This window comes from Neophocaena asiaeorientalis, unplaced genomic scaffold, assembly GCF_003031525.2.
Source record: "Neophocaena asiaeorientalis asiaeorientalis breed wild unplaced genomic scaffold, Neophocaena_asiaeorientalis_V1.1 scaffold275, whole genome shotgun sequence".
Classification (NCBI taxonomy): domain Eukaryota; kingdom Metazoa; phylum Chordata; class Mammalia; order Artiodactyla; family Phocoenidae; genus Neophocaena; species Neophocaena asiaeorientalis.
Window position 1 is genome coordinate 9,458,060 of NW_020173679.1, and position 16,302 is coordinate 9,474,361.

General features: G+C 38.9%; 1 protein-coding gene across 1 annotated transcript in view; it reads left to right on the plus strand.

Annotated features, from left to right (window-relative positions):
• RERE (arginine-glutamic acid dipeptide repeats) overlaps nucleotides 1-16,302 on the plus strand; it is a 423,849-nt gene that overhangs the window by 180,573 nt on the left and 226,974 nt on the right. Inside the window, exon 3 of the mRNA XM_024750016.1 lies at nucleotides 14,710-14,780. Within this exon, the coding sequence (XP_024605784.1) occupies nucleotides 14,710-14,780 (71 nt within the window). The remainder of the gene's footprint in view (nucleotides 1-14,709; nucleotides 14,781-16,302) is intronic.

The following is a 16,302-nucleotide window of genomic DNA, read 5'->3' on the forward strand; positions in this document are numbered from 1 at the left end:
TTGCTGTTAACAATTTTTGCTTTAATATATGAATTACATTAATACCTCACGTTACATATATGAAGCTAAATTACACTAACTTAGTTGTTTACAACCTCAAACCTTACTCCCAGTATACATTCCAATAAATTTATTCTGTAAAAACAATACATTTTTTTGTTTTTGATTTTTTTTTTTTACAGTAAACTTTTCAACTAGAAACCTCAGATACATGAAGGATGTTCCAAGGACAAGGATAACAGGACTGATGAAACCCAAACTGACTAAATGTGTTCTCACAATATAAGCTGGCATACAAATAAATAAAATTTTCTGTGACCACAATTGCAACAATAATGTACACATAATAATGGTTTGTGGATGAGTATTAACTATTCTAATTCTACTTCCAAAAGAAAACAACAGATCATTTTAAGTGCCTATATTTAAAAGTCAGTGCTTTGTCTAACTTCCCATAGGGCTACTGCTGATTCCAGCTTTAAAACGTAAGGTATCCAGCTTGAGTGATTAGCTCAAATTGTATTGAGATTGGGAAAAAATAAATCATTGCCTTTATTTTGGAGTAACACAAAAGACTCACTAACTTCACATATAGAAACTGAGTTTGTGTATGTTAACAACCTGAGTTTTGAGAAGTATAAGCTGTCAACTAGCTATTTCTAATGCGGAATAGATATTTTACAGTATGATTAAACTTTACACATGGCCTCAAAACGGAAGAACCATTTTAAGTTCATCTTCAATATGCCAACATTATGTATCTAAGAATTGGTTCCTGGGTTCTGTCACAGAGAGGAAATCCCTTAAGCATTATGTTGAAAAGCCCTAGAAGGCATTTTGAGGGAGAAAAACCCTGGGCTGTCTTTCAGGCTCATAAATGAGAATGATTTCGAAGTCTGCAGCAACTATCCAAAAAATAGATATTTGGCATTATGGAGAGCAGTCTGTCTTTCTTTCTTCCTTCCTTCCTTCCTTCCGTCCTTCCTTCCTTCCTTCCTTCCTTCCTTCCTCCCTCCCTCCCTCCCTCCCTCCCTCCCTCAGCCTCAAAACGGAAGAACCATTTTAAGTTCATCTTCAATATGCCAACATTATGTATCTAAGAATTGGTTCCTGGGTTCTGTCACAGAGAGGAAATCCCTTAAGCATTATGTTGAATGGTCATTTTAAAAACTGTTAATTTATATTTAACTGAGTGGTGATGGTGGAGTAAAGGCAGGAGAGTGATGAACATAACTGCCTCGGTAAAGGATCCTAGACTTGTATAAGCTTGTGTAAAAATCTGGATAATCCTTAGTGGTTAAGGGCAGCTTCATGCTGCCAAATAACATGAAATTAAATCAGTGACCTTAAAAAAGGCTAAAAAGTCTTTTCTTTCCCCCCAAACACAACAGAGGGGAGTGTGAATAATGTAGATACAAACTGGGGTTCTGTCAATGACAGGAAGGACTATGTATGTGTTGGTTCATATCAAATCCAAGAATGTTAGACAACCAAACGTATAACCTTCTTGTGGTTTTCTTACTATGCAGCATTCATTATGGTAGTTAGGTCCCTTCACTGTTTGTTTTGCAAGTCTGAAGTTGTGTTTGAGAGCAGTCTTTTTTAAAAATTGCACCTGGCATTCAGATCGTGATTGGTGGAGGCTAGTTGTTGTAGAGACCATCAGTTTTGTCATATGTTTTACTTCTATTATCTCCCAGCTGCTAGGATTCTCAGTGCTGTGGCATCTTATACACAGACATATGGATTTCCAACTCCCTTTTCAGCCTTATTTCTGTTACCCAACTTCTGTAATGATTAGAGGTGCTCCATTTTGTTCTCTCCCCAGAATTTACCTGCTGCTTTTTGCCTTTGTCCTATGAGCACATTTATAATATTTGGTTATAGGCCTTTCTTTTTATTTCTCCCCCATATTTTCCTTCCTGCATTTTTTTTCTTTTTGTTTTTGATGAACAAATAATACATTTTCAAGGAAGAAAATTGAAATATTCAGTTAAGCAAAAGTTAAAAATTAAAGTCACTAAATTACTGTTAATATTGTGTTGTATGGTCACTTGCCTTAGTAAACAGGTGTAGGATTCTGCTATTCGCTGTTTTGTGATAATGCTTTTTAACTTAACATGTCTTGAATTTATTGTCATGCCAGGAATTAATCAGAGTCATTACTGCTGCTTAGTATGCCATTAAAACTGGAATTCTTAACCTTGGGTCCATCGTCAACCTAGGTGACTGTGAATAGAATTCAGGAAACTGTGAACTTGGGTGGGTAAAAAATGGCATCTTTATTTTCACTAATTTGTTACATTTTAAGTGACATTTAGCATTCATTTCAATTCTGAAGGTAGGTAGTAAACCATAGTAATATTGGCGGTACCTGTGACACCAAAATAAATCACAGGTATTCTTATATGACATCATGTAGAGAAAACCATCTGAAAATAATGTTTATCACATAGGAGGTTACTGGGGGAGTAGCCTAGTGGATCTTATTTAACGAATCTATAAAGAAGCACATATATTACATTGCAGTTTTTTCTCATACTATGACAAGTATTTCAATACATGTTTTTGTGAATTTAAAACCTTTTTTTTTTTTTTTTTTTTTTTGGTGGAGATTGGGTGTAGAGATTGCTAAAGGCATCCATGACACAAAAAATTAGACATGCCCACGTTAGTCAATAGACACCATAATGTAAGTAGCTATATATAGTTGGATTTTAGGTTCTTCCCAAATATTCTCCACTATAAACAACAGTGGTGAATAGTTATCTATTCAATTCTGCTCACTTTCCTTAGAAGTGGAATTGCTGAGTTAAAGGGTATGTCTGGACTGCTAAAGATTTTTAATGAATTGCCATTACAATTCTTTCTAGCTAACCCTGGTGTACTGTAGGACTTTGGCCTCTGCAAGTGACTCAGTTTGTGCGTTTGAAACTGGAGAAATGTTCTCTAGGCAGAGCAGGAGACTTTACGTCATCTTTAGGTAGTAAATCTTCACCTCAGCGAATGGATCAGACACATTTGCGCTGTTTTTTATCCACAGTTAATGGTGTGGAAAGGAGGAGGTAAAGCTGTGACATTGTATCATCTTTCTGGTATGAAGTAAAATATGCAGTATGTTTTGAGAACTTAGTATAGTATGAATTCTGGTCAGCTTTAACTTTTATAAATTATATAGTGTTCCAGAAAATTTGATTATCAGTGGCCCCTGTATTTTTGTTGAGGAGCAGCCACATAGCCTCGCTAAAGAAGTCCTAAAATCAAACCCACGCAGAAGTGGAAAAGAAAGGGGGGAGCCTGAGTGGTGCCATTAGACACCATCAATCTGCCCTCCACACAAAATGCCAGTCAATTTGCAGAAGTTATGATCTTTTCTTTCTATTTGTGACACCTTGGGGTAGCGTCATGCTAGGAACTTGCCTTGGCTGTGAAGTCTCTTCAGAGCGGCAGCTGTGGACGTTGTTCTGACATACGTCATCTGCCTCTAGGACTTGATTCTTAATCCCACTGGAAGGTAATGGTTTATGCTGTCCAATCAAACTACTTTAGTCATTCTGCCAAGAGCTCTATGTGCTGATTTTATACACTTGCTAGGGTCATCTGTTCCTTCCTAGCGTTCCCTATTAAAAGAATTAGAATACTTTCCCTAAATCATTGTTTTGGGTGTCACTCTGCTCATGAATGTATTTTATTTATTTATTTGGACAGTCCTTTATTTTATTTATTTATTTTTTGTTTTGTTTTGGTTTTGGCCACGTCACGCGGCTTGTGGGCTCTTAGTTCCCCGACCAGGGATTGAACCCAGGCCACCGCAGTGAAAGCGCGGAGTCCTAACCGCTGGCCCGCCAGGGAATTTCCCATGAATGTATTTTAAATATTTTGCCCCATTTCAAACTAATTTAGAGATATTTGTGTACAATGGCTTTTGGTGCTGAATTGTGAACCAGTAAATTCTTGGTCTGGTTCTTTAGCCACAGTCAAAGATTTGGTTACTCCATTCTGTGTGGCCGCTGTTCCCATGTCATCTTGTGATCCATCTTATGCTCCGCCTTCAGACGATACATTTGTCTTCAGGCTAACAGGAAGGCTAAGGGGAGAAGGGGCTCCTCTTTTCAGGATTCAGTTTCCAGAAGTTGAAATACTGTATCCCATGACCAGAGCCTAGTCATGTGACCAAACCAGCTATGAGGGAGGCTGACAAATGTCTTTTTTCTGAGAGGCCAGACACCTTCTAAACTTCAGCTGTTCTTTTCTTAAGGAAGAAGGCAAGAATGAAATTATGCTCAGCTAGCAGTCTCTGTTACAGGGGGTAGAAAACAAGTTCAATTAAAATTATTGAAGACATATAGTTATTTGTTTTCATGTCTGTCTCTAATATTAGATGGTGAACATGTCAAGGGAAGGACAGTATTTTTATTCACTTCATTATTTCTAGTGCTTAGCTGGTGGTGCCCGTAAGTCTGTGTGTGAATGTTTTATGAGTTTATGATTCTGTTCCTTTAGAATATATTTATCTTCTTTCCTTAGCTCTAATGTAATCTTGACAAGATTTGCCTGTTACCGCTTTGGTTGAAATGGAGAGGTCTCATCCCCCCTCTTCCGGTCAATGTTCCGATTTATTTTGTCTCAGCAGATGTTCAGAACATGATTTTTTTCAAGGTACAAATTACAAAAAGTAAAACTCTCATTAAGTGTTACATTGGCCCAGAGCAGCTGCACTCACCTGTTGAAGTGTGTTGAGTAGTTTCATACAGAGCATCCAGAGCTTCTTACGGCCTGAACAATAAATGAAGTCTCTCATCTCTTTTCAGGATTCAAGAGGAATTTGGATATTTTAAATCCTGCTGCCTTGCTCAGATCTTTGCTAATTTTGATTATAAAAGTGACAGGTGGATGGCAGATTACCAGACAAGATCCTGCCACCGCCCTCCCCCCAATACTTTTTAGCCTGAGAATGATGTATATTGTTAGAAAGCAAAATTATTACATGTAGAATCCTAAGGAGATAGATAATTGCAAATTGTCGTATAGGTGGAACTATTTTTCCCCAGATACCTGTTGAATACTTGTAAAATGATATTTGTAATTCACAGTGGGCTAAAGATCTTTAATGAAAATCTGAGGTCTCAACATTTCAGTCACAGGAAAGTGACGTGATGTTTTAAATTATTCTTAAAATATCTTTAATCTTTGACTTTATTTTAAAAGAAACACATGACCAAACAATAGTAACTACAACAAAACCCCAAATGAAAACAATAATGATTTAAGGGAGAAAAGGAAGAGGTATGGGTAGAGTAAAGAGAGTTAGGGAACAGGCTTCATTTGCCCTTAGGAGTTTATATAAATTAAAGCAAATGATTAAATTTGAGGCCCACTGAAGCTGTAATAGGCTTTGGGTAAGCTAGTCGAATTTCCTGGGGTTTGTTAGATGTCAGCTGTAGTATTAGGAGTGTTTTATTAATCAGCTGCTAACAGGAGAGCACACTCTTCTTTGTCTATAACTTTGTGCATGGTGTTGTGGAGGTGAGATAAGGCAAGACACAAAAGTAGACAGGATTCTAGTCTCTGATCCTTCATTTTATGGGGAGAAATTACACTCATTCAAGTAACGTTATTTGTCAGTAACAGGCAGTGGGTGGGCAATACCAACTGAATTGAACAGACTGTAAGTTGGTGGCGTTGGAGAAGACATGAAGGACCGTGGGAATCTTGATTTGGGTCCTAGAGGTTGGATAGAATTGCGGTAGGACCAAGTGGAGGTAGAGCATCTTTAATAGGGGCAACGGCATGAGAATGGGTCATTATTGGAATGTGGTTATAGGAGAATCAGTAACCAGCTGAGCAGATGTAAACCACCAAGCTGAAAAAAGGACTGGAAAGGATAGCTTGTGGTTTTCCTTTGCTTCTCTTGTTTTTGTGTGAATTGCAGTCTGACAGTCTGTGACCCTGGTGGTTATCGTTTTGGGGCAGCAAATTCTGGATGCTTGCTGTATCTGTGTGGGTATTGATTTGATAAGTTACTCTGAAGGTGCTTTTTTTTTTTTTTTTTTTTTTTTTGCGGTACGCAGGCCTCTCACTGTTGTGGCCTCTCCCGTTGCGGAGCGCAGGCTCAGCGGCCATGGCCCACGGGCCCAGCCGCTCCGCGGCATGAGGGATCCTCCCGGACCGGGGCACGAACCCGCATCCCCTGCATCGACAGTCGGACTCTCAACCACTGCGCCACCAGGGAAGCCTTGAAGGTGTTTTTTCTGCACACTTTTTTTCTCCTTTAAGCATCTCTTACACAGCTGTGTGGATGATTAGGTGAAAGACCAATCACTCAATAAGAAAAATCACTCATGGGATTGTTGTCTGGTAAATAAAACTCAGAAGTAAATTTCTATTAAACAGAGTATCAAACTCAAAAGTAATTCAGTACAGTATTTATTAATATGTGCTGTGTGCCCTGTTTGTATGTCTAAATCCATATGGTAAGTTTAGCCCACTTTTTTTTTTTTTTAAAGATTTTTTGTGATGTGGACCATTTTTAAAGTCTTTATTGAATTTGTTACAATATTGCTTCTGTTTTATGTTTTTCGATTTTCTGGCCCCGAGGCATGTGGGATCTTAGCTCCCTGACCAGGGATCGAACCCGTACCCCCTGTATTGGAAGGCGAAGTCTTAACCACTGGACTGCCAGGGAAGTCCCTAGCCCACTTTTAATAAATTTCACTTAATGTTGACATTGTGACTGATTCGAAATGTATAAGAAAACCGTCCAATAGTATGCAGAGAAATATGTAAGGTAGAAAATTTTAATCTTCAGTTTTGCTAGCTTAAAAAATCTGAAATAATTGAGCACCTCTCTGACAAACTTTCATTTTCCCAGCCTTTAGTTATAATTTAAGTCCTAACTCTTTCTGGAAAGTTGGTAGTAAATATTTGAGTGGGAAGAAATATTAAAAGAATACGTACATACATTAATCTTACAAGGAAGGCTTATACGATGTAGATGCCTATAAAGTACAAAAATATAATTGGTTTGGCAAATTTTGTAGCTTGATGCTTGAACTGTGGAACAGTTGCTTTTACAAAATTGAGAACTGCAGATTACAATTAACTGTCGTTAATTTCGTTGAGTAGAAATATGTTCCATTTACTGTATAATCAGGAGCCAGGCTTGAATGAGTTTAAATAGATGAAATCTAAATTATACTGACAGTCCATTAAACATTAGCAGAAAACCCGTGGAGAAAATGGATTCACTATGATACCAGTTTATAATAAAATCATTTGCCAAATAAGAATTATAGCCAGGCATTGTGAATTCTCCTGTGTATTTCCAGTGAGCACTGCAAATTGGTTGAACCATTTATTATAAAGCCGAGGCCCCTAGTGTATTGTTTTCTGAAAAGGAGCAGGCAGTGTTGCTTGAAATCTGCTCTGCAGGATGTGACACCAGAAGATCAGACTAGCATTTTGTTTGTCGGCCATGTGGGAAGAGAAGAATCTTCACTGCAGCCTACCTGTCACCGGTTATTTTTTCCTGTGAATACTGGGCATAGTATTCCTGGAAGTGTTTGAACTCTCTCTGGGTTGGTTTCCTGAATGTACATATTTCAGCTACATTTTAGTTGTAATCTTTGTGTTAAAGACATTTCCACTAGCAGTCATCCTCTACTTAATATGGATTTTATAGCCGAATTTATTTTTGATAGCATCCACTGATTGGAATGAATGGAGTTGTTACCTGCCTTCTCAGGCATTAGAAAGGTAGGTACAGTAGGGCAGCAAGAGTGAGAGTGATCTCGAAATTCCCTTCCCTCACGTCTCTAATGCCCTGAGACACTTTGCTTCACAGGGCAGATGACCATCACTGATTTTGAAAATAGACACCCCCCTTCCTCCCTGCCGCCACCCCAGGCGCCCTTTCCCTTCTCCTAGATTCCTTGTGTCCTCATATGGCACATAGCTACTACATCTACAGACGCAGTAGAGAGATTGACATCACTTTACTGGAGTTTTGATGTTAAGCTGGCTAGAATCTTTTTCATAGTAGGGATTCAATATGAGTCACAAGGAGGGCTTTTTAAGGAACATTTTCAGAATAAAATGTGGTGATGAGAGTGCTCAGAATGTTCTCTGCTTGAGTAATACAAGTGTCAAACCATAGCTAATATTTAGCGTATCAGTGTAACTAGTAAGATTGCTGCTGCTGGCAGGATGATCTTTCTTTTTTCTTGTTTTACAGAGTTTTCAAGTCCATGTAGCATAGTATTGATTTGGGAATGGGGGGAGGTCTTGCAGCAGTAGTTATTCCAAAACAGTCAGCACCACTTCTTAATGTTAGCAAGATAATTGTCTTGAATCTGTCTTCAGGCTTTTGATGCATTAGAAAATTTTCTAACTCCTAGAGGAGAAGAGAGAAAAATGGGAAATTTAAACAGATTTTCTTTTAGTTTGTTATGACCTGCTTCTCTACCCCCTCCCACCAGCCAACTTGATTTTTCTCATAATTTAATTCCCTGTTGGCATAATAATTCCCTGTTAGCAATGAGGTTGAAGAAAGGTAAATGTTTGCTAAATGTATATAGTGTTGTTTTTAAACAAAAACCCGTGTAAAATTTGTAGTACTACTTGGGAATCTGTAGACATGAATACATGGAGTTTAATTTTCATGAAGGTCGAAAAGGAAGGAACCAAGGATATATGTCACCTGAGATATTAGAATCTTTAAGAAGATGTTATCAAGCCAATTTTGGTGACAGTTTTCAGGGTCACAACACAGGAAAAGGGTAAGGACTAACAAGATTTCACTTACAGAGGTGCTGTTTTCCCAATTTTTGTTTGCTTTTCCCTTTTAAGTTCTCCCACTATTCCCAGACAATGCAAATATCCCTTCCCCACAAAAGAATCTGGCAGAAAACTAAAAGTAGGTCATCCTGCAATTGAGTTATTTCTTTCTTTCTTTCTTTTTTTTTTTTTTTTGGCTGCACTGCATGGCACACAGAACTTCCCTGACCAGGGATCGAACCCGTGCCCCCTGCAGTGGAAGCGCAGAGTCTTAACCACTGGATGGACCACCAGGGAAGTCATATTTCTTAAAGAAGGATTTATTAGAAAACCGCATCTTTTATGTTGATATTGCTAGAGCATAGCCTTCTTGCTAGGATCTTGTGTAACTTCTTTTCTGTTTTAATATTTTCATTCAATTCATTTGTTCCTCGTGTAGTTTTTGAGTGTCTACCGTGCGGAAGGTAGTAGTACATCGTTTAGAGAGGTGAGGCGTGGTGACAGGTGTGGCTCTTGTAGAGAGCAGGAAGCAAGATGAGAGGCTCTGATAGAGGCCAGGGGGCGCACGGGGGATTGGGATTCGGGTTTCGGGATTTCAGAGTAGTTGCTAGCGTGTGCATGCGTGCTCATGCACACATACCCTTTTGTGTGTTGGAAATTTGGAAGCATCCATGTTTTAACTAGCAAGATGCTTGTGGACTTTATTCTGCAGTGTTAGACCAGCTGCTGTTAGCTGATGGAGTAGTCAGAGTGTCGACGGTGCAGGAATCCTGTGTAAGAGGAAGGGAAAGCCAGATAGCAGGGCAGTCCCGAGGGCCAACCTCCATGGCCACTGCTGTGCCACCCAGCTGGGTCTCTGGGGAATTTGTTTGTGAGAAAGGCTTTGTTCACGTGTGCTCTTCACACAGAAAGGTTTTCTGTTGGAAATTATGTTAGAGTGGCACTGTCATGCTTTGCAGAGGGGCAAGAGGGTATTGGGTTGGCCAAAAGGTGAAAGTAAGATGTTATGAAAAATGCGAACAAACTTTCTGGCCAACCCAATATTTCTAAGATTAATAGGCAGAAATACGTTCACGGAGAAATTCTTTCCCGGGACAGAGCCCGTGGCTGAGCATCGTCCGCCGCTTGCTTGGTGAGTGGGCAGAGTCAGTGTCCACGGTGCTTGTGCAGAGGCTGTCAGGAAGGATGCTCACAGGCTCTTGGTATTTCAGGATGACAAACTGCCTGATGCTTCAGGCTGTGGTTTTTACCCTTGAGAAGACCCTGCTCTTGTTCTATTTACATAAGGCTGCTGATTTGCTGAGGGTTGAAAAAGCAGAGGGGGCTTTCTTTGCCTGCAGAATCTGCCTTTGCGTTTTGGCTGACTTCCTTCTCTAGCATAGCAAATGCTCTGTTGTTTGCAGATGGCACAAGAGATTCTTGGACACAAAGCTATGTTGAGGTTGTGAGAGACAGCCAGAATCGCCCTGTTCAATATCATTGCCCACATCGTGCACACAGGATTTGAGGCCACTTAATCGTGTGATCCGTTTCCAGGCAGAGGCTACATGTTAGGAAATAAATCTTAACCTAGACCCATGGTTTCATTTGCCGACACCCCTGATAAAGAAAAAAATTTGTTACCCTGTGTTGTTTGGAATAATTGATATTGATGGTAGTAGCCTCACTCATTTTTTCTGGCCCATTTCGGGCTTGCTGATTTTAAGATTAAAAATATATACGTTTGCCCTGCAGCAGCCGTTAGCTCAATCTGGTAAATATGCATTTTCATATGGGTAATTTTGAAAATGCGCACTATGCACTTAATGGGTCGCATCAGAACTGCTGGCTTGCTTTCTTTTTTAAAGGCTCTTTTTCTTTTTCTCAAAAAAAGGTATCTGCAGTACTTGTGTTGGCCATGGGGAATTTTCAGGTTGAGGATCAATATCCAACCGACTGAAACCAATTTTATAGCCGACTTCAGACAATCCATGCTCCCATAGATTGCATGAGAAACTGTTGGCAAATCATTTTGGCTTTAAAAGATTGCTGGGCATACCCCAAGTGAGTTTTTTTTTAATGATTTTTTTAAAAATTGGGGTATAGTTGCTTTATAGTGTTGTATTTGTTTCTGCTGTACAACAAAGTGAATCAGCTGTATATATACATATGTCCTCTCCCTCTTGGACCTCCCTCCCCTTCCCCCCCCACAGCTAGGTCACCACAGAGCACCGAGCTGAGCTCCCAGGTTCGGACCAGCTCTCTGTTTGACACATGGTAGCGTAGGTATGTTAACCCTAATCTCCCCATTCGCCCCTGCGTCCTGACCACACGTCCGTCCTCTACGTCTGTGTCTCTATTCCTGCCCTGCAGATAGGTTCACCTGTACCATTTTTCTGGATTCCACACATATGCATTAATATACGTTATTTGTTTTTTTGTTTCTGACTTACTCTGTATGACAGACTCTAGGTCCATCCACTTCTCCACAAATGACCCAGTTTTGTTCCTTTTTATATTGACTTATGTTTTCATCATTCCCTTTCCAGATAAAACACTGTATTTTTGTGCTAACTGTAAACATCTATGTAAAGTTATTTTCTTAAATAGCTGCTTAATTAATAAGACAAGAGGGAAATATTTCTGAGTTATATGGCCTTATTTAACCTTGTGTTGAAAATCATTAAGAGCAATAATAAGTAGACTTTTGTGTGTGTTTGAGACTTAAATTCCAAATTGCTTTTAGGATGTATTCTCTTTTAGTTAGATCCTCCTATTCTTTATGGGAGGGTTAAAAAGAAAAGTTTGACTCTACAATAAGTTTTCATGCTTTCATTTTTAAAAATGATTTAGAAAAATCAAATCAAAACAATGTATTTTTCCCTATTCCTATGGCAAGTTTGACATGTGAAAAAATTTAATTCATGTCAAGAATTTTAATAACTTCTGATCTTGGTCATTGTGTGTTTTATGACCATTTATGTAGAATAAACTCTAAGTGTTGTCACTTAATTTTGAAGATAAGTTCAGTCAGACCTTTTCACATAAAAGTTTCAAAATACTGATAGAGATCACTTGATGCAGTGACCTGCTTTACATATTACTAGCCTTGTGCATTGGAATCTCATATCTGGGTTTATAGCTTTGGATCAGTTTGGGTTGCCACGATAACGTTTTAAACAGAAAGAGGTGACTTTTTATCTAGTAATAAGGCATTGATAAGTAAACGTGGTAATTCCATATGTTAGGTTTGTGGATCTACTCTCTTCCACTACCTTATCCCTCATGGCAGCGTTCCTCAGGCCAGGGCTGCAGGGCAGCCTCCAGTAAGACCACGGAGAAGTGTTTAGGCAAAGGGATATCAGTAGTTGTCCTTGACATCCCAGCATATTCCTTTCCTTTCTTCTCTAACAGATATATGTTCAGAGATAATCATTTAGATAATCATTAGAGAGAATCATTTTCCTGAATGTAAATTTGTTGTTGAGAAATGAAAGAATATAGATTCTCTCTCCTATTCTGGAAAGCTTTTTAATATACAAGTTAATACCTACTTTATATAAGAGGGTTTATAGTAATAATGATTCTGTTGATTATGAAAAAAGAATATTAAGCTTTTCATTGTGTAAAAAGAATAAAGTTATTCATAATCCTCACTATCTAACCATCTGTCATTGATTTCAGTTCTGTCTACTGTTACCAACACCAGTGTCAGACATTAGTCCCTGGGGCGGGGGGTGAATGCAGAAATTAATAAGTTTGGTTTCTTTGAGCTCAAAATTGATAGTGAAGTAGACAGTGCAGACCATCTGACTGCCAAATAACTGACCACACAGGGGGATGTAAGTTGTCAACTTCGTATAAAGGAAAGGAAATCTTACATCAAGGAGAGGAGATGTTGTTTCTTTACAGAGGAGTCATGAGAGTTTACTGCCACTGGAGGTAACTCATTGTAAGGTTGCAGGTGCTTGTAAGAATAAAGGAATAAAGAAGGTTTGGTATGGATGGGGTACGGGAGTTGGTGTTTCTTTAAGGCAGTGCAGCCTAGGGGAGGGCGAGATGTGATGTGGGATCAGACCATCGAATACAGCAAGTTTTTTTTTGTCACATGAGCTTTAAGAAAGTGGAGATCATTAGTTAGGAAGGGACCTGTTAGTTTTGAAGTCAGTGAACAGTAGCTAGGTATGACAGTGTTACGTTATGAGATACAGAAAATACTTCTGTAGGAGGTGATAGGAAGAAGAGGGCATATGGGCTGTGATTTGTGTTCAGGTGAGATGAGTAAACAGTGGATGTCTAGAGATGCGAAGTGCTGGTAGTGGGTACAACAAGGATTGGAACACAGAAATTAAGAACCTTGAGTTGTCCCCACACTGTGCAAGTCGGAGCTACAGTTTTTATTTAGGGAATGGGTTTCTTCAGTTTTTCCTTGAACAGCAACTTAGGGCTTAGGTAGAGAACTCTCTACCACAGTGGGAAGAGATCTCTTCTTTGTCCCTTAAGGTGATCAGCGTGTTAAGTGCATGTTGCCTGAATGTTGAACAGTTTTTTCCCAGCATCCTGGACTTTGGAACAAGATAGAAAGCTCAGTCAGCAGTTCATTCCTGAGCTGCTGTTTTATATGGATTCAGAGATCAGATTGCTGTTGTTGAGCCTACATCTGAGTAGAGAAATCTATTGGGAAATTCTGGATGCCTAAATGATTGACTTTCAGAAGTCTTCTTTTTCTGTAATGACTTCGGGCTACAAGAATCCTGATATCTTTCAGAAAGTTTCTTGGAAGGCAGTGGCCTGTAGTCTTCTTTGTGTCTTTCTTCCTGTTCTGCCTCTTAGTGGGTCTGCTAGCGCCTGTGGTGGGACTAGAATTTCCACTGGATCGAGGGCTCCAAAACCTCTGCTCCTTTGCTTTTTGCTGGGGAGGGTGTTGTTAGCATGCATGAAATGAAGAAGTAGAGGAACCTGCCCCTGTTCTCAAGCATCTAGAGTTATTCTAAGACACATTTGTTGTGAAGGGTCATGAGGAAGGATGAAACATATGGCATTTTAAACGTGGGCATTACGGTCACTCTCCCTAGAAAATTAGATTGACTGCAGGTGCCTTTACTTCTGAGTCTTCGCTTGTAGTGTGGAGAGTTTTTACATTCCTTTATAGTCACTGCTTCCCTTAAAATCATTGCTTCTTTAAAAAAAATGTGTCTTAACTGATCATTTTAAAAAATAACCTTTAGACTCCAGCTGTTGAGAGCATCAAAAATAATTACCCAGCCACTGCCATGTCAGATGTAATTTACGAAAGTGCCCTTCTTCCCTGAGGAAAATCTAATTTGGTTTACTTCATTCCATCTCTGATTGGCTGCCTTGGTTTTCTTTACTATTAGAAAATATGTTCAGGTTAAAATTTAATAGAAAGTTATCCATAAGATACTTAGATTGGTTTTCTTTTTCTTCATGTGTGTGAAAAGGTCGTTGTAATAGCATGTTCAAGCTAGTCTTTACGTATTTCACTTATTTCCTCACAAAATATTTATTAAAAATAAAGCAGCACTTGGCAAAGCTGTTTCTCTTTGTGAAGACAGGGAGCATCTATCTGAGTAATATATTCAAGATTTTGTCTTGGTGTGTAACCTTGAGCAAGTAATTCCCTTTATTGAAGTTTCTCCATCTGACTATGGATAATCTCATGGGATTCCCACTCCCCCTTCTTCAGGGATGCTGGAAACAATAATTGAGGCTTTATCAAGTTATTTAAATTATCAGAAAGTGGTCAAAAAGAACCCAAGAGCTGTTTTCCTTTAGCTTAAAATTATTTGTCATTTAATATCACCTTTAAAAATTTATTTTCTATAAAAGGCATGTGCTTTGTCATTTATTTATTTATGCAGTGGCTTTATGGGCCCTGTCTTTGATCCATTAAAGGTAAATGCCATTGTTTTAAATTTTCTTTTTCTTTTAAAGACTGTGTGTATATCGAGAGTCGGAGGCCAAACACACCGTATTTCATCTGTAGCATCCAAGACTTCAAACTGGTAAGCATCTTTTCATGTGCTGTTGATCCTACTCTGTACCTTCTCTTTTCCCAGTTCCACTGGCTGTCTCTTTTGATTGCTTCTCTATCATATTGACTTGGTAACCAGTTCACCTCTGAGTGCTGACTGCCTGGTGACTGCAGCACTCAAATAAATAAGGCAGTAATCAGCTTTATAACACTAAGTGTAAACAAATGTTTCTGAAGTTTTTATTCATTTAGTAGCTGTTCTGACAACAATTTCAGAGATTCCCTTGAGCTCCTATAGTAGCTCATTTTTTCTCAGCCATTGTGAAGAACCTGATGTAAAATAGACTTTGGATTTAATGATGAATTGGGGGAACAAAGAGAATATAAATGGGCCAGAGATGATTATTTTCTGTGGCAATTGTAATTTACTTAGGTATTTTAAGCAAATATGGAGTGTATCTTGAACCTTTTCTGGGTGTCTCCTGTGGTGGAGGTCGGGGAAGGAAGTTTGGCTTGGGAATGATATAGCTACAGTACTTTCTCATTAAAAAGTACTTAGGTACTTTTACTTTCACAGGTACCTAAGTGCCAATATTGCCCAGTATGAAATCTCTTGTTTTTAGACTACTGGTTCTCACACTTGGGGCTTTGGATCCCCTGATATCCGTAGAGATTTTGCAGAGGTCTGTAAATAAGCATTCTCAGTCTCAAATAAATTAAATAAATATACTTCACACGTGTTTGTACAACTGCTTTTCAAATGTATTAATATGCTGCTGTGATTTTAAAAATTAACTTATTTAATGAAAGTACAGAGTTAAGAATCACTTTATTATGTATTTTCCTCAAGCAGTTGTTATGTGAAGTGCTATCGGAGTAGTGTCATTTGGGGAGTCTTTTGAAACATTTAGATGTTAAGAGAGGATCCTGTACAGTAAGTCGCCTACATACGAACGAGTTCCGTTCAGAGAGTGCGTTCCTAAGTCCAACAAAGTTAGCCTAGGTATACCCAACTAACACAGTTGGCGATATACCACTGCTTTTACGCTTGCTTGCAGACATCCTGGGCTTGAAATAATGATACTGTACTACTGTATACTGTACTGTACAGTTAAGTACTCAAAAGCACAACCACTTGTAGAGGATGCACGCACATGACAATGTACGCCAGACACATGCACTAACTTACGTGATTGCACATGTGAACGCACGTTTGCATCTTTGAAAGGTCGCAACTTGAAGGTTCGTATGTAGGGGACTTATTGTACTTGAAGGTTGTGAACCACTGTGTACATTCTTAGGTCTGGAGAAATCCTAATTCTTCAGCTTTGTAGAGATATGTGTCAGTATCTGTGAAAGCCAGCCATTATTTCCAAAACGCTTTGTAACTTTTGATAATACTTGTGCTCTGACATACATTGTATGTGACATTTCAGCCTAAAGAAAAGTAGTGTAGTCTGAACTCTGCCTCTCCTTTTTTTTTTTTTTTTTTTTTTTTTTTTTGTGGTGCGCGGGCCTGTCACTGTTGTGGCCTCTCCCGCTGCGGAGCACAG